At 42.0% G+C, this 18,220-nt stretch overlaps 1 protein-coding gene across 1 annotated transcript; it reads left to right on the forward strand.

Moving 5' to 3' along the window:
- The first annotated feature begins 5,996 nt into the window (after positions 1 to 5,996).
- Positions 5,997 to 14,586, forward strand: LOC119149139 (sulfotransferase 6B1-like). The gene is made up of 6 exons (XM_037390099.1): positions 5,997 to 6,156; positions 6,950 to 7,134; positions 8,107 to 8,233; positions 10,702 to 10,796; positions 11,830 to 12,016; positions 13,887 to 14,586. The coding sequence occupies exons 1-6, from the start codon at positions 6,012 to 6,014 to the stop codon at positions 14,003 to 14,005; spliced, it is 858 nt and encodes a 285-aa protein (XP_037245996.1). The 5' UTR covers positions 5,997 to 6,011; the 3' UTR covers positions 14,006 to 14,586.
- The last annotated feature ends 3,634 nt before the right edge of the window (positions 14,587 to 18,220 follow it).

Below are 18,220 nucleotides of genomic sequence, written 5' to 3' on the forward strand. Positions count from 1 at the left end.
AGGTGTGGGTGGGACAGAAGAATGTGTTTGTAACTTGGGGTGGTGGGGGCTGTCACCCAAACCTCTCCTGGGCATGAGGAAACAACCCCACCCCTCCACCATGTCACAGAATCATTGAATCATACAACGTCAAAAGATAACAAGCCCTTGGTAACCTGACACGCCACGTTTGTGTTTATCACAGACTCCTCTCGGCTGCTGTGGAGGTGACCCTTCTTAACAACAAGATGTTTCCTCTGACCTTTCCCCTGCAGATAGGAGCCATGCTGCAATGTGAGGTCTGTACTGCTGATATGGGTCCTGCAGCCCAGCCACTATCAGGTCTCCATGTCAATGTCCTGAAGGGTGCTGCCAGCTGGCAGGGTGCAGACCCAGAGCCCACGGGTCAGCCTCCTTAGGTCAGGGAGAGGTAACGCTGAGGCTGGCATGGGTTAGTCGCTGCTTTACTTTCTCCTGGGAGAAAAAAGGTGCTCACAGAGTTGTCACAGGGGGCTGGCTGGAGAGATAGCAAAACCAGAGGTGTGTGCTCCTGGCCACCAGACTTCTTGCTGCACCTTAGCTGGCCATTGGCTGTCGTGAGAACTGGGCAAATGAGACAAGGTGCAATGGGGCTACCAGCTGTCCTGTGTGAGACTCTCTGTGAGCTCTGTGTGCAGTTCGGGGACCTGGTGGCCTCCATTCCCTGGTAGCCAAGGTTGGCTCCCCTCTGGCATTTGCATGAAGCCAAGGTTTCCAGTCAGTTCCCTCAAATGCAAACTGCATCGTCTTTTACCTCAAGATCACCCTACCCATTTGGGCTGGACCCACCAGAGAGCTGGCACAGAGCACAGCAGGCTGCCTGCTGGACACTGCCTCGCTGGGCGTATGGACGCAAGTGCTCCTCTTCCCCTTGGCACACTCCCGATGGCTGTGGCCCACCAGCCTTCCCAGGGGTGGTTGTGGTGAGCTGGACTGCTGGTTCCCCCAGCTGCTGGATTTAAAGGCAGTGTGCAAACCGACAGGATAGCATTTCCCATCAGACACTGCCCTGATTTTTCTGTGTGCAGTGATGCTCCACAGGGTATAGATCTCTGAAGGACATATAGCTGAAAAGGCTTTTTTTGCTGGAATTATGTGGCTCCCTATAGAATACTTTGGTCTATTATTGCATGTGTGCTTCAAAAAATCAGACAAATTCTATGCAGTTATGACAAGTCAAAGCAGGGTGTTACCATTTCAAGCCACTAGTGAAGTTACTAGCTTCATTTGAAGTGCTAGTGCACTAGCAATAACAGGGTAACTTAGTTTCTGTCATTTAATTCTATCCCAGTAAGCCTGTATTTTAGACATGACAATAAAGATAAGCAGAAAAGAAACCAGGCCTGCAAGACCTCTATTCTCACCCTGGGGACCTGGGAATGTTCACGGGCAACCCCACCTGGACAGCCAAGCACTTGCTGGCTGAGCCCTCCTGCACGTACGCAGCTTCATCTTTTTTACCCCAATCAAGGTTTAAATCCTTGTTTGCTTTTCCCTTTTTGCCACCCGCCCCCCACCCCTTCATGTCTCCATTATGTATGTTTCGTGCCTTGAAGGTACCATCATGTGCAGCTGCAGGGCAGGAGCTGGGGCCATGGCATTTGCCTGCCAGCTCTCCAAAGGGCACAGCTCTGCTGGCAGCACTGGGACTGCTGTGACTAGCTGTATCAGTTGTGGATCTGGCACAAAATATCCTCAGGCAATGGTTTGTCATGAGAGGAATAAAAGGTGGTCAAGGAACTTCATAATCTGACATGCCGTAAATGCAACATGACTGCACATAGGGTTGACTTCCTTCACAGTATACCTAAATGCAGATGTAGCTGCTGCAGATAGGCATGCCTATGAAATCAGAGACTTCTGAAATGAGAGTTCTTAAATCACAGTACTCCGTCAGTATTGAACTATGGGACAATGAGGGGAGGCTTCTCTGCAAGAGCTTAGGCGCTGCAAGAAAGCCTGCCAGGTAGAGGGCTGCTGCTGGAAGTGTAAAGCAATGCAATGCCCATCCCAGTGAAGCGGCTGTGACTGTTGCACTACCTGATAGCTGGGACCAGCTCAGGGTGCGCCAATAGGCAGTTACTGCAGCTCAGCTGAGTCTCGATCTATCATGGGCAGCCCTACATCTACCCTGCAACTGAGGTGCCCTGCCTTCCCGATCAGTCTGAGCCCTCAGGCTGTATTTAACATTTTGCAGGCTGTCTTTATTATATAGTCATTGCCTACAAACTTGGAAGAGACACTTCAGTTGTAACATTAAAATAAATAGGGAAGTAATTCTGCACTGAGAGGAAAGGTTGGACAGAGTGATCCCTACAGAAAAGTCTGTGGGGTTCAGATCATTGTGGAGGCACGGAAAAGAAGGTGGAGCTATGGAAGGGGTGACAGGCTCACCAGTAACAGTGGATTTCATGGCTGAACTTCCTTACTGGAGATCAGTCTTGCACACTTTGTAACAACAACTGTTTGATATTCTGCACTGAAATAGTCTTGAAAGATGTCACTCCTTCATCACTGTTGCAGAGCCTGTGTACAAATTTTACATAGATGCACAAGGATGATCTTTATGGACATAACTTCTACTAATTTCAGGTGGCTGGTGTATCTGGTAGAGAATTAGAGCAACAAAATCTTATGACCAGCTGTGTCAGTTTTACCTCTCCATTCATTAGCCAATATGACAAGTCTGAATATTTCACAGCTTTAGGGCATTTCAAAAGATGAGAAACCTGATGCTTGACAGTGCTGACTAAACACATTCAGAACCCTGTGAACGTACATCCAACTTCTGACGTGTGTAACCAACATATAGGACTTCATCTGCATGTTTTCCACACTGTCACTATTTCTTTTAGTACGTGCTGCCTGAGATGCATTTGGAGGGGAAAGGTATTGTGATTGGCCTCAGTTAGGAAATCGTCAGTTGAAGGAGATGCACCTGGTTCTGTCTTTTATCAAGCAGAGAAGAGAATGGTGAGCCTGAAGTGGAGGTGGCAGGGTAGAGGCAGGAACAGAACAGTCAAATTTTTTGAGTCTTCTACAGCAAGAAAGACGTTATTCACCCAGACAAGGATATAGATGGGAGAAGGTAAGTCAGACATAGAGGCAAAAAGAGCTGGACTGAAGAAGCCCAGGAGTGCAGTGTCTAGCTACCAAGTTGTATTTTCCTCAAACCCCAAGTTTAATATTGCTCTCTTGCTAGTAATTGTCTGTGAAACCTGCTGGTAAAATGTGCACTCCATCTGTACCGGTAGTAGAGCCAGAGAGCAGGACAAGGACAACCTGATGCTGGGAGAAGCTCCTCAGAGCCTGTGGCAGAGATTGAGGCAATAAATATAGGTATCCTTTGGTATTAGCTTGCCATGCCTGTGTTCATCCAGGTCAAAATGCATCAATTGTAGTCTACATTCAGTGTTGTAATACTGATAAAGGAGAAAATTAAAGCTAGATGGAGGATTTGGCAGGGCATCCTTTAAACTCACGTTCTCTTTGTATAATGTAGCTATAATGATATACTTTAGCTGCTAATGTAGTGTAGTTTTTATGATAACTTTTTCTTGCAAAGTGCTGAATACTCTTTTTCCTTAAGTCACTGCATTTCAGGATACTGTAGCCTTGCAGGGGTGGGCCCTGTTTTCCAAGTATAGACATCATTTTAGAAGCAATTTCAGTTTGATTCCTCTGGATTAACATGCTGAAAAGAGAAGCTAGTATAAAAAGCAATTGACATGAGTTAAGAGAATTGGAATTTTCTTTGCTACTGTATTGCTTCTGTTTTACACCTTAGTTATTTCCTTTGTGAATGATTAATTAAGGTCCAAGTGATAAGATTAGGCAAATGTGCTGACTCAAAAAGTAATAGGGATGCAGGAAGAAATGAAAGGGAAAAGACATAGTAAATATTCAATGCATTTGCAATAAGATTATTTTTGCTAGGTCAAGGTAATACAGTTTTATTAGCTTGTGCTAAATGCACGTCTGGAATGATGACTTCAAAATAAACCTTAGAAACCTCTGTATTCAGACTAATGCAGATGTTCAGAACAACACAGAGACAGGTGTCTTTATGACTCCAAACATACTTGGTACACCTGAAGTAACTGAAGTGAAATCTGTTGACAGAGGATAGATTTTTAGAAGATTTATACCTTACGATATGAAGCGATAGCTTAGGTCTTCAGACTGGGAGCAGGAGAAAAATATTGAGCTCCTCACCACTAAGAGATCCCCCAACTCCTAGCTGGGCATCAGTATCCAGGTGTTTCTTGTACCCTCACTGACTCACTTTACATACTGGAAAGATTCCCTCACCTTCTGTCATGCCTAATGATAGGAAACATCTCTCCAGAGCATATTTTCCATGATCATCATCCCCACCTGGTCCTGGAATTCAGAGTTTACTGATAGCACAGGGCACATTTTGCAGGTGATAACTGTTTAAGGGCAACTTTATAGGCAACACAGGTGAGATCTAGACTTGCTGACTTCTCCTTGACTGATAGGCTGGCACTACTGGGGGAAAAAAAAAAAAAAGTAAAAAAAAAAATAAAAATAAAAGGGTGGGGAGGGGAAGGGAAATCAATGCTATATTGCCAGCTTTCCTGGAGGCTGAATTAGAAAGAAGTAAGTACAGAAGCAGGTAACTGTCCTTACTCCTTGTGAATAATCTTGACTGCTCAGATGTTTCTTGGAAGGGCATCTCTAATCATTAACTTCTTACCAGGGGTCATGGGAGGTCATTTGGCAGTCAGCTCCCATGACCAAAACCTAGGTTATTATTTATGATAAAAAAAAATGTACTGGGAGTTTGGTAAGCTTGGGAAATTCCTGAAAGACTGCTTTATTTTAAAACAAGATTTGCAAGCGGGCTTTCAAGTGGAGTTGAAAATACTGAAGGGCCTCAGCTGAATATATTGTAGGAGGTTTTTAATAGGAATAGTGAGGCCACTGGATTTTTGAGGAAAAGAATGTAAAAAGGAATACATTAATTTATGGCCATTGAAAGGAAAATTGAAAATATTAAGCGTTCAAAAATGTTTTGATTCAGAACAGAACTATTTATTTTACTGTCGTGCGTTCACATTGCTTAAGGTCACTTTAAATGAGAGTTTTCAGTTTGAAAAACACTAACGATTTGCATAGAATGACATTTTTTCAAAACATCCATTTCAAAACAGGTAATTAAATGAGAACTACCTCTTTCCTGCAAGCAACTTTTATTTTGATGAATCCACATATTCTGTGGACAGATTTAAAAATCTGCAACCACTTCTAGTCATGAAACATGCAGGATTCAAACCAATGTTAAATATCTATTTTAAATTTGCAATTTCTATTGTTTGTACTCCTCTTAGACAGCTTGAAAAATGATTGTACCACTAAGTGCCTCTGTTTTTAAGATGCCTCAGGCTGAAATTCCAAGGTGTTAAAAAACCTAGAACCTTAACATCACAAAACTCAAGTATTTGCAATCGATTTGCACTTTTGAAAATTAGGCTATTGTGTATTTGGTAAAATGAAATCAATAATATTTCATTCACGTAAAACAAAACATTGGGTTTGTATTCATAAAAAGTATTTTAAGATGTAGCTTTTTCCTTGGAAGCTAAAAGAGCTTCCAACAAAATATATTATAGAATAATCATATTAAGTATATTTTAAGACAACATATACTGTTCATTCTTGTAATTTTCCACATTTTGACTATCACCTCAGTACTTTATCTGGAGAGCTAATAAATGACAAATGACATGCATTTTCCATTACTCTGCATTTCAGTTATTTATCAAGTTACCGCTAATAATTGAGTTGCCTTTATAAACTACCTTGAAAAATCTGATAGGACTCCATGGCGTGTAGCAAAGTATATAAGCATGAGGTTTCTATTGCTGGGTCTCAATTTGTCAGTTCAAATCATCTGACTTAGAAGTAACTCTTAAATCCTCATCATTTCACTGTTATCTGATTTGCAGGAATCCAAGACTTAAGCAACCATGTCCAGCCCCAGTGAGGCAGAACTCATTCACATGTTTAAGGGGATTGCCTTTACTACCAGGTCTTCTCCAGAACTTTTAAACTCCTTGGATACTTTTGATGCTAGAGAAGATGACATCCTTTTGGTTTCCTATCCTAAATCTGGTAAGTTCTACAGTTACGTGTTAATTGCAAGAATCTCAATTGTTTATTTCATGTTCTCTGCTTAAACTAGTTGGTAAATGTTTGTGTACAAGACATTGTACGCAGAAAGGATGAGAATCTATTATTCTGTCAGTAAGTGTTCAAATTACAAAAAAATATGGGTCATTTATCTAAATTTTGATTCTTTAATTGAAAATAATCTCAGGTGTCATATCAGAAAACAAATAAATATTTCTTTCTTTTAAGCAAAATCTGTACTTGAAGGATTTTCCTGAGGACTTCCCACATTCAATTATGAGCAAGCTGAGAGTTACATTAAGTTATTTGTATGCCTCTTGGCTGTAGATTTATTTATTCCTTATTCCCTCTTCCCCTGCCTCACTTGCACACAGAAGTACACACCAAAGAGGAAGCTCAACCTGGACTTTCCTAATACGCAGACTTAAGTTACTATGAGGAAACCCCTCCCGGTTATTATGAAATAAATAATAATATAACCACTTCTCAGCTGACGAGTAGTTTGTCTAATGAGATTGTTTTGATATCAATTATTAGCACTTCTCACAAAGTTACTTTGTACTTCAGCTACAGGCCTAATTTTTCCAGTATTTATACATTTGAAGCCAATGCGATTATTCAGTTATGTAAAGTTTCTTGAGTCTGGGGGATTAGAAGTATTGCTTGTGCACTAGCAAGCTGTTCCCACATGTGAAATGCATATTGCACATATTTTCTCAGTAACAAATCTTCCTTTTTTTTTCTTTTTTGTTTCCTCAAAATTACTTTTTTGCAGGCACTCATTGGCTTGCAGGAGTTATAACAAAGCTTTATAATACTCAAATAACACTAACCTCTCCCATTGAATTTGGTGACATTTCCACGCTGGAGGAGCTGAATAAACTCTCATCAAAGAGAATCATCCCAACGCACTTGGACTACAACATGTTACCTCCAAATTTTAAGACTAAAAAATGCAAGGTAAGGCAAAAAGATATAAAAGCAGTGAGATATGTTAAGTGTCTATTAGGAATCTGTTTTGTCTTGTTGAGCCTTAATAATTTTCAAGTGCTTTACAGCTTCCAGAAGTGGTTTGCTGTGGGTTTTGGAGACACAGCTGACCAGCAGTCGAAGGCAGTGTGAGCAGGGACTGGGTTCTGCTCCTGCCCCACTGCTCCCACAGGGTGATCTGTATATGGGACATCACACAAAATAGGACATGAACATCTTATAATCAGAAATATATCATTAAGGATAGGGGGTGTTCTCATGGCCCTATTTCCTACTGGCTAGAGCACTGGCTTAGAAAATAGTTATCCTGGGTACTTGTATGCTGTTCTGAGCGTGAGGGTATTCTGCTCCTCCTGTTGAAGCTTTCTAAAGACCTATAAAAAGATATTGGGCAAACACAGGAGAACTGAAATGTGGGGGGCAGATTCAGATCACAGTTTGGAGTTCCTCCCATTCTAATGTGGGAGATGTTTAAAAAATAAGCTCTGGGTCTCAGATTTTATATTAAAAGTTAAAAATTTCAGAATTACTTGGATACAGACTTTTAGACCAAAGCTAATCTGAATGAAAGCCAAAATTTTTTTGCAACTGTTCCATGAATGTTAATTAGTAAATTATTTCATATGTTAGATATATGAGATTGTATGCCAGCTCATGAGTTAAAATGAACGCAGATTTTTTTCATAAAACTTTAAGATTACACAGCTCTAGCAAACACACCTCTGTCCACATAGAATTGTTTACTAACCACTACTGACTCCTGCCTAAGAAGAGACAAGTATATTTCTATTTTAATGGCATGGTCACCAAAAGAGGAATCCTAAAGGAAAGGGTTTTGATGGTGCAAACTGCCTCTGGAAACACTATGTTTATTTACATGCAGAGCTCCTGTAAAATAAACAAAGGGCATGATCGTTAAAATCATATCATCTTCATTTACAGATGATCTACATCAGCAGAAATCCAAAGGATACTGCAGTTTCCATGTATTATTACTACAGAGATAACCCAGCCCTTCCCACTATAGACACCTGGACTGCTTTCTTTGACTTGTTCTTAAAAGGAGATGGTAAGAATAAATGTTATGTTTTCTCCTTGCAGTTTGCATTAACTTATTTTGCACAGGAGGAGTTAAGAAACGTGAACTGTGTGAAAACTCCTTAATGAACTCCTTATTCATATGGTTTTGGTTGGGTTATTTTTTTTCAGGATAAATTCTAATGCCAAACCAAACAACAGCAAATAATAGGATACTATCTTCAGCCCTGCAAGGAGACATGTTGATAAACAGCAGCATTCTTTCAGCACAACTGCTCTTTGCGAGGTTTTTTTTTCTGTTTTTTGACATATCTGTTAAAAAACACATTCCCACGGACAAGTTGCTGATTTCATTTCTTCCCACAAACACTCTGAAACCCCTGACAACTTGTTGGTTCTGATGTGGATTGGCCTGTGTTAAAACTTTTCCAGCCCTGTCTTGTGAACCGCACTAATAGACTGCTTCCCACCAGGAATCCATGTTTGAACTGTGATAGAGGAGGTATGTGCGTGCAGCTCCTCCCGCGCTGACGCGGGGCAGGGGGGCTCAGCGCAGCCAGCTCCTGCCCTGGGCCAGCAGGCTGGTGGGGCACACGCTCGGTTTGAAGGTGCTTAGCCAGCCCCACGTGGCTCGCTGCCGTGCCAAAGCGCGGACAACGGGGCACACGGGGGGGACTGGCCCCAGGCTGCGCTGAGAGCTGTGCTCGCAGGTGTAGTGCCCCCTCCACTCCTGAAAATGGCTTTGGGCGACCCTTCAAAAGGAGTCCAGATGCTTTCATAAAGCCCTCCCGTACGCACCCTGCCTTGTGTGCTGTCTTAGTAGAGGGGTCCAAAGAGCAAGGACAAGAGTGAGATTTTTATGAGTGGCCGTGGTGGCATGGAAGCTGACAACAGGACCATGTTCCAGCTATCCACTCCCATTTTTAGTGTTTTATTACTCCTTTGAGGACATGTGTTCCTGCTAATACAACCACAGTGATGATAACGGCAACAATGATAGATTGGCTTGAAAACTTTGTCAGAAATGTGCCATTGCAGTCATCGTGGGTTTACATCACAGCTCCAGAAGTCAATTTGTCTACTGGCTTGTGGGGGCTCGGGTTCAGATCTTGTGTTTCTACTTCAGAGCAACCCTAAGGCACATGCTCCTGCAATTTGCAGGCGCTTGGCTTGTTTGGTATCAACTCTGAACATAAGGAGGGGGGTGTGGAAGAAAAGACGATTATATTAAATTTTAAAAGCATCTCCTATTTTTCTGTAAATCAGTAGCCACCTTCTATTTTCTGTGTGCTTATACACGGCATAAAACAATAACTACATTGGTTACAGTAGAAATTTATGTAAGAGTGATGGAGAGAGAGGTTGTCATTTTTGCTGCTCATAGAAACATATGAAGGTGGTGCTGCTTGATTCAGCTCCTGTAGTCCTGTTCCAGAGTTAATCTCCATTCAGAACAAGGGTGAGGACACAGAGATAACTGTGATGCTGTCCTTGGAGTCTCTGAGGCTGTGTGCTGTACCCCTGGAGCCAAGAGAGCTATTCTATGCTATCGTTGGCTACATCCCCAGTGTGGGTGACCAGCAGAGCAGGATTTAATTGCACACTGTGGTGCACACATGCCTTGCATGTGTGATGTTAAGATGGTGCCTTACATATAGGGGACAACTACAGACTGCAGCTTTCAGCAAAATACTTAATGATAACTCAAACTTTGCAACCAAAATGATACCCATTACAATATTATACTTTTCTAGTGGCTGTTACAAAGAAAAGTCACAGTTCTGGAGAATGCTGGCTGTGACTGCTCTGTCCAGGCTTCTTCTTGTAGCCCTACAAGAGGCTTTCAACTCAGCTTTCAACAGAGTCCATCTTTTTCAACCAGAAGGGTCACAATTTTGTTTTTTTAAAGGAAAGCTGCAATTTAGCTGTCTTCCCATGGTTCAGCAAAAGGAGCATTCAGATAAAACAAGTACTACGAGTCAACTAAAAAAACACTAAGTTATCTATGTCATTGCCTGAATGATGTATTTGCATAACTTCCTTACATAATTCTTTGACGTTTAAAAATAATACTGGTTCCACTCTGTTTGGACACAACAGCTAACAACAGTGTGTTCCATTTAACAGACTCCTTATTTCATTTCCTAGTGAAGTGATCATATATCTGACCGTAGGCATGCAGACATTTGCTAGGACGGTCACATCTTGTTAGGCCAACACGTTTTCCTTCACTTATGGCTTTTCCTTAATTTGGAGCCTGTTTCCACTACAGAATCATATCTCGCAATAGGATCTGCATCTCTCATATGAAAATGAAGTCCAATAAGAATGGTAACCTCTTTGGATTGTAAGTTTGAGTCTCTTCACAATAAGAATTTAATGTTTTAGAGGAACACAGGGTGTATATTATGAAGGGATCGTTCCCTTAAATGTGTGAAGTACCATCAGAGTTATTTATGAATAACTTTTTTATGAATCTTACATGGGTTTTCTTTTCAGTTGTGTGTGGATCCTGGTTTGATCATTTCCTAAGTTGGGAAGAACATGAAAATGACAAAAACATCCTCTTTTTGTTCTATGAAGACATGAAGAAGGTAAATACACTCTCTGCTCTTATTTCAGAATGCATTACTTGTCATTTAATATTCTCTTTGATATTTTAACCATATTTTAAGGAAAAAGGATAAAGAAGGAAAATGTGAACGTATGTCTTTGGGCGTATTTTATATTTGCATAGAACTTCATATTAGTGAACTAATTCTGCACAAGTTTTATAAATACCAAATCCTGTGGGAGTTGCATTTCATAGATGCAGGAGTGGGACACGTATTACATGATTTTCCCCAGGCAACAGGAAGAATTTTAAGTTCCTCATTCTTGATCCTATGGAAAGACCAACCACAGACATCTGCTGAGGGCCACACATTCACCTGCTATACCCAACATTTCAGGTGAAATTTTCAAAATGATGTAAGACAACAGAACTACTCATGGTCAGAGGGCTTGTGCTCCCAATAAACAAGTAAATTAAAGGCTGGAGGGGTAGGAAAAAAGTTTTGATGAAAAGAAACTGTTATTCAAAAACTGCTTTGCTATTCTTAAAGTCAAATACCAACATACCTGTCAGAGAATGAATTTTTGGGTGAATAGAAAGTATTTTCTAGTGTTTCCATTAAAATATTTTTGTCCATTTTTGAGGGAGAAAAAAAAATCCACCATGAGTGGCACATGAACAAACTATTTTGGATCCTGAGTCACTTGTTGCATCTCTAAATACAGCATCTCCCACGTAATAAGCTACTTACACAGAAGCTGAGCTTTGAGTACTTCTCTATTCCCAGTGAAATAGTTCTGGGAGATTGCACACTTTACCTGAACTGGGAGAAAAACCATCAATGTAACTGTATTTGGTAACACATATCCACTCATTTCGGTGAGTATGAGTAAGAGGAGAATCAGGTTTACTGTACCTATAATCTACACAGTCCTATTACATGTTTAGCTTTGCTTGAAAGCAAATAAAACCATTACAAACTTGGTGTGTAATAAAAAGGATCACTTTTGGATCAGCTAGATGTCTGGTGATCAGCTCAGAAATATTAAAGCTTTGGTTTTCTTGTACCTCAGGATCTTGCTAAGATTGTAAAGGAAATCAGTTTATTCCTGGGTTTAAACATCAGTGACAATGACATCCAAGACATCTGCAAGAAGTCCTCGTTCTCAGAGATGAAAAGTGACACGGAGAAGGAGAACAGCGATCCCAGTCACACCGTTTGTGCGCTGACATCCGATAGGAAGCTCATTTTCCGAAAAGGTAAGTTCCCTGGCCTGGGCTTAACACAGCAGCTGGCGTGGGAACCCAGCAGTCCAGGGCTTTCACAGGCTGTAGTGACGCTTCGGGTCAGCCCAGCAAGCAATGACGGGATCCTTCAATTTGAAGCCATTGTAAAAATCACTGAGTTCTCTGGTTGCAAATGCTGATTTAACTAGAGAAGCACAGAGGTGTCTGAACAACAGCTTGACTAATATTGCTCTGTGGGAGCTTTTGAGCTAAAAGGAAAGGTTCATGACACATTATTCCTAATCTGTCTTTTTTTATCTAAAAGTTGACCACTCCAGTCTTTTACAACGTGTCCCCTCTGATATCACCTGCAAAGGTCACTTAGTTTACTGGAATGAGAAAGAGCGAGACCCGTTTCTTCTGAAGAAGACTGCTTGTAGCCTTTATCCTCTGTACCACCTCTTATCTTATGGAAATGTTCCTGAAAAAGGAATATGCTGACAATGACAACAAAAGAATGGATGACTTGGTCACCCGATGGCCTCATAGGTAGCCTTCAGACCTTGGCTAAGCTGGAATCTGTGGTAAAATCTTCAACAGTGCTTAGCTCAGATTTGACTTTAAAATACCTGCAGGAGCTGTTTTCTTGCTCCTAGCATTTGAGAAGCTTTCCCAGATTTGGATAATACGTAAATCAAAACCATCATGTTTAGATGGATTTTGATTACTTTTAACTGATTTTTGAACCATAATTGATAGTTTAAAACTAAGAGTTGTTTCCACTTTTATTAATCAAAAGAGTCACAAATAAATGTACCATAGGGGAACCATATATTTTGCTGATTCAGAATGTTTTTACCCATGAGCTGAAGCACATCCCAAAATAGTAGTCAGTAAAAAAACCCAAAAAACCAACTCAAACAAACAAAAAAACCCAAACCCACAGAACCTCAGATACACTTTTCTAAGTCAGTGAACTCTGAGAAAGATGTGTTGAAAAATCTGAAAAAATCCCAACTGTTTCATTTCAAAGTAGTTTGTTTGCAAATCCTGGGGTTTTAGCTAATTTCAGCTAATTTGCAGCTGATTTCAGATGGTTTACAGAAGATTGATATGTATATATTATTCTTCAGGCTCTCTTTTCTTGTCCTTGCTGTCTGGAATACCATTTTAGCCAGCAGTTTTGGGATGCAGGGTCTTTAGAGGATGCACATGAGGGGAAACTGTGAGCATTGTCTCATTGAAAGATGTCAGTTTGAAAAAAAATAAAAATACTGGGTAACAGCTGAAACACTTTACTGAACACAAGTGTGCGTGGTCACTCAGAAGTAGTTAACTGCCCACTCATCCGCAGAAAGCCCTGGAGATTAGTAGGAGTGGGTGGGATTCATCTATTGGGTCATTCTGGGCTCCCTTCTTAGGAGTCATCTTTAGTCAGCAGAGACCTATGGCTGCTTTTGGAGCACCATTAATGAATTGATGGGGTTTAGATGTTGACTAGGATGAGACGGGTTTCAGCCAGCAAGTAACCATTTCCTCTACTGCCTGTGAAAGAGCCCAGGTGGAGACCTTTAACTAAGGTGCAGCAAGGTTGCCTCTCTGCTGAGGTAACTGGGCTCTTGGAACCCTGCTGCTCTTCATGTACCACTTAGTGTCGGTGGCGCTATCCAAGTCTGAGGCTGAGGGTTTAGCAGCCTTTATGGATGATGATCCCGCTGCTTCCATCAGTCTCACCAGAGCAATAAACCAGTAACTTACGATCATGACCTACCGCAGAGACTATAGTTAACGTTGCAGTTTGCACAAATTATTAATACATTAACAAAACTGGGCTGCCTTTAAATAATTTTCTGCGCTATATGTTGCTAGTCTCACTGTTCTTTTTCTGCTCCTGCTCTCCTAGGTGCTGTTGGTGACTGGAAGAACCATTTCACTCCAAAACAGAATCAAAGGTTTGAGGAGATATTCAACGAGAAAATGAAACACAGCAAAATGGCAAAAAGTCTCACCTATGAGTTTTGACTCCATGTGAAGAACAATAGCCAGTTATCAACAAACATAGAGCAAATGGTGGTAAATCCTGCATGGGGGCTCCCATTCAGTTTATAATCCTCCCAATAGGAAGGATATTGGGGATAGGAAAATTCTTACACAATGCCAGAGCTGAGTGCAGTTTTCAGCAGGCAGATGAATATGGTTTTACAGAGTCAGGTGTCAGACCCATTTTTCTACAAGCAAATCTACTTTATAATTTATTTATTTTTTTGCTCTAGAGGGATAGGAATGGACGACTTAAATTTTGATTTAGGAATTTTACTCAAGACATTAAGGAAAAAACAAACCTGTAAGAATCTGAATACATACAAAGTCTAGAAACACATCATAAGAAAACAACCAAAGGTTTGACCCCAGAATCGCTCCCTCCCAGATCTACCATGATTTGGAAAGTGCCTAGCTTATCAGACTTCGTTATTGATACTTAAGTTGAAAACTGCAGCTGTACATTTGAAGATCTGGTTTGTTTATGAAATGTTTTTGTTTTGTTTTGTTTTCCCCCCAATATGTAGTTCTTTGCTGTAACTTATTTCTGGGTTAGGTACTGTATTGTGTTTGTGTTTTAAGTGCAACTGATGTAAATCCATATTAAATTTCTGCACCATATGCTGGAGAACTATAAATGCTTTGGGGTTTTTTTCCATTTGACTTTCTTCCTGTAAAATGTTTGTTTCCACTGTTTGGATGAGAACCATTTCACTTCACAGTCCTTGTGCGATAGTTCCACATCAACAGTTCCACTGTGGTAAACAAATTATAACTCTGAGACAGTTTAATCTGAACACAACTTATTTATTTACCCTGTCCTGGTAAGACAGATTTTCCAAGCATCAGTTGTCTGTGTTCGCATCTGAGGGAGTGCTCTATGAACCCAGCGAAGATTTTTCTTCTGATTTACTCCATGATGTGTCTTCTGTCCTCACCTTCAATTTGCTTAGTAGACTGGCTTTAAGGACTTCTCCCCAAACTAGTTCTCCCCCAATTCCAAGGCATCAGCAGGCAGAAAAGACAGCAAAAACTGATAGAAAAGAAACTCAGGCAGACAAGCACGATTACTCTGCTTTGACTCCTCTGTGCTCTGAAGGTACACACCTGTAAGGCAAGCTCATCCTCTGGCTGTGCTGTTTCTGAAAAGCTGAGGTATGGCTTCATGCACAGTCAACACAAACGCTCTCTCTGGCCACACATTTCACACTTGCCACACAGCTCTTTCATGTCATACCTTGCTTGTGCAAGCTGACATCAACACCTACCAATTTTGCATCTGCACAAATGATACAGAACTGATGTGCTGAAGAGATCAGTGAGAGAAAAGCCTGTTCCGATGGCAGTCCCTTGCCATTTACCAATTCAACACAAAGGAGATGCTGCTGCTGAGCCCTTTTATGCAAATGACCCATTTGAAAACCAGAAGTCTGTCTGTATTGCTTTAGCCTTCTGACACTAAAATCACTCACTCTCCCTCTAAAATACCACAACCCCCTGTTGCCTTCCTTTCCAGTATCATTCTCCCACTATTAGTAAAAGGCAAGAGATCAGCCAATGAAGATGTCTTTTGCTTGAAGACTTTTTTTTTTTTCCTAGTCCTTTAAGTATGGAAAAAACCCCAAAGGGTCCTTGGGCAAACAAAGTTTGCAAGCAAGTTTATTAACTGCATTAAGAAGTCTTTAGACAAGCTTCACACAGTGCAGCCACACCTGAGGTAGAGTGCAGGAGATGGCTGGCTGTAATACCCTGAGAAAACAAGCAGCTCCTGCTAGGAAAACTAAAGGGAGCAGGTCCACCCCAGGCACTGACAGCCCAGTGCACCTGCAGGCAGCACAGCAAAACTCACCGACGCCAGAGGTCCAGAGAGCTAGGCTGGGCACTGCCGATAAAGGATGGCAGCATGTGATGCTAGCTACTAGCAACCAGTGTCTTCCAGCAGTTACTACACCTACAGTTTCTTTCATTGTCTTTTCTCTTGCTGTCCCCACTGTGCTGCAACTCCCCCTCCCTTCCTATGACTAGCAGAGAGATTACAACTGAATTTTTCAAAGAACTGTCAATCTGGCTCCACAAGTCATTTTGGCAGGTCATGGAGATGTTAAAACATTTCCAAAACTCCCATAGTAAGTTGTAAAAATGTCTCTTCCCCTCTCTGTTTTCTTTCTTTGTTCTCTGGCAGTTAAAACTTTTGGAGAGAAATTTCAGCCCTGCAAAATATAAAAATACTAGTCCAAAATGTACCTAGACCACAGCATTCTAGGCTTGGAAGAAACAACGCCCTGTGCAATCTATTACCTATAAATGATTACAATACTGCTTTCCTATTCAGGTAAGACATTCCACCTTCCTGAGTAAGGGCACTTCTCAAGATTGATTTAATTAGAGAGGACAGCATTAAACATTTATGCCATCACAGCTGAGACAGGAGGCTTCTATTCGCTCTCGTTGAAGTTAGCCTGCTTTGCTTGCTACCAGACGCATCTGGCCTTTGGGTCAGATGAAAAAGAGAACAAGAGCATGTGGAGTGCCAGAACTCCTGTGAGAGTAACACATGAATTCCAGTCTCGCTTCAGGGACCTCTCCCCTGAAAACATCACAACTATCTTCTAAAGCAGCTCCCAGGAAAGAAAAAAAGGTGCTCAGGTAAGCATCCTAGCAACCTGACTTCAAGCCGCATTAGTTCTGATACAATGAGTTTGATGCCTAAAGCAGTTTCTTGGAGGAAAACGATGACTAGTGAAAAAAATCTCTCCGAATAGCTTCGGGAATGCCTTCTAGAAGGTGCAAGTGAGTCTGGAGAAGTGAGGGGGGAAGAGCAGGCAGGGGAAGGAATCTGAGCCAGGTCTGGTACTCTTTGAAGCCAGGAGTCGTACAGGAAAATAGAGAAGACATAGGGGCAGAGGATCAATTGGTTGATTTCTGCACTGGGTCTAAGTAGAGCAGAGATGCTCTGGGGATCAAGACAAGACTTTACTTGTAAAGTAAACATGGAAGACCAGAGGGAATTTCCATGGGGCTCAGCTTCATCATCAACTGATGAAAGGAAAGACGGTCACTGACCAAAGCGCCCAGGGCACGCCTGCTACAAAGAGCCAGTGGGGATGGGACAGGAAGAATCACGCCTGACAGAAAGGGCCGAGTGCGGGGGGTGAAGGCGATTGCTGAAAGACCATGCTCAGAAAGGGGGAAAAGGACTGAGTGGCCATATCACTGTCACCAGTTCCAGCCTCACAAGTGACCACAATCCACCTTCTTTGAAAGGACCAGCAACCACGAGAGACAATTCTGCAGCAATTTCTCTGTCAGACAGTCCTCCCCTTTTCCTCAATCTGCTTACCTGTCCTGCACACCACAGAGGATGAACTGGAGAAAAGGACAGCGAAAGATGGTGGGGGTGTGTGGTGAGCCAATGCCCTTTCCGGGCTCCCACAGAAGAGATGTCCTTGGCCAAGCAGAGAGGAGCAGCAGCATCTTGCAGCCCCAGCAGGGAGCCAGCGGGAGCACCCAACAGCTGCTTGCGTGAAAAACCCAGCAACAGAAGAGCATAAAGTCACAAATTACATTACTGTGCCTCCTTTTGGCCTTTTCCAAAATGGTCCTGCAGGCCAAGGCTAAGCGGAGAAACAGCTGTCTCTGAAATGACTGGCAACCCCACAGCACCAGAGACAGGTCTGCTCTGGTGCAGGCTCTGCAGCCATCCAGGCTTTCTGCCAGCAGAAAGGGAACCAGCTCTGCCTCCGAAAGGAACAGAAATGTTTGTTCTTCACTGACATCTACTGACTGCAGTGCTTTAACTGCAAAGCTCTGCACAAGAATTAGGCATTCATTTTTGCAGGATGCCGCAGGGCTCAAAAGTAGAAGCAGGGTCGGAAGGGAGTATCAGTCACGGGTCTGAGGGGAGCAGGTCTGTCTCTGGGTACCACAGGACTGCTTATGAAGTCCTCCATTTTTGACTGCCAGTGTCTGCAAGGATGTTCCTGGGAATGATCAATGTGCACCACTGAGAATCCACTAGCAGCTACAGTAGAGACAATGATAAGACAGGTGATGGCATTCATGTGTAAGCAAATATTGACACCTGGCAGTAATAGAAGTTTTCCTCTTCTGGCTGCAAGGCTTTTCTCTAAAACCAAGGATAACTGTGGTTTGTTGTTCTTGTGCCATTTGTGACTTTGGTAAAGCACTCAGACCTAA

The sequence above is a fragment of the Falco rusticolus genome, chromosome 5, assembly GCF_015220075.1.
Source record: "Falco rusticolus isolate bFalRus1 chromosome 5, bFalRus1.pri, whole genome shotgun sequence".
NCBI lineage: Eukaryota > Metazoa > Chordata > Aves > Falconiformes > Falconidae > Falco > Falco rusticolus.

What these genes read in the sequence shown, in the direction of transcription:
- LOC119149139 (XM_037390099.1), top strand. Translation starts at nt 6,012, where the DNA reads ATGTCCAGCCCCAGTGAGGCAGAACTCATTCACATGTTTAAGGGGATT. An exon ending in TTAAGACTAAAAAATGCAAG is followed by an intron (nt 7,135 to 8,106) that starts GTAAGGCAAAAA and finishes CTTCATTTACAG; the next exon opens with ATGATCTACATCAGCAGAAA. An exon ending in TCTATGAAGACATGAAGAAG is followed by an intron (nt 10,797 to 11,829) that starts GTAAATACACTC and finishes CTTGTACCTCAG; the next exon opens with GATCTTGCTAAGATTGTAAA.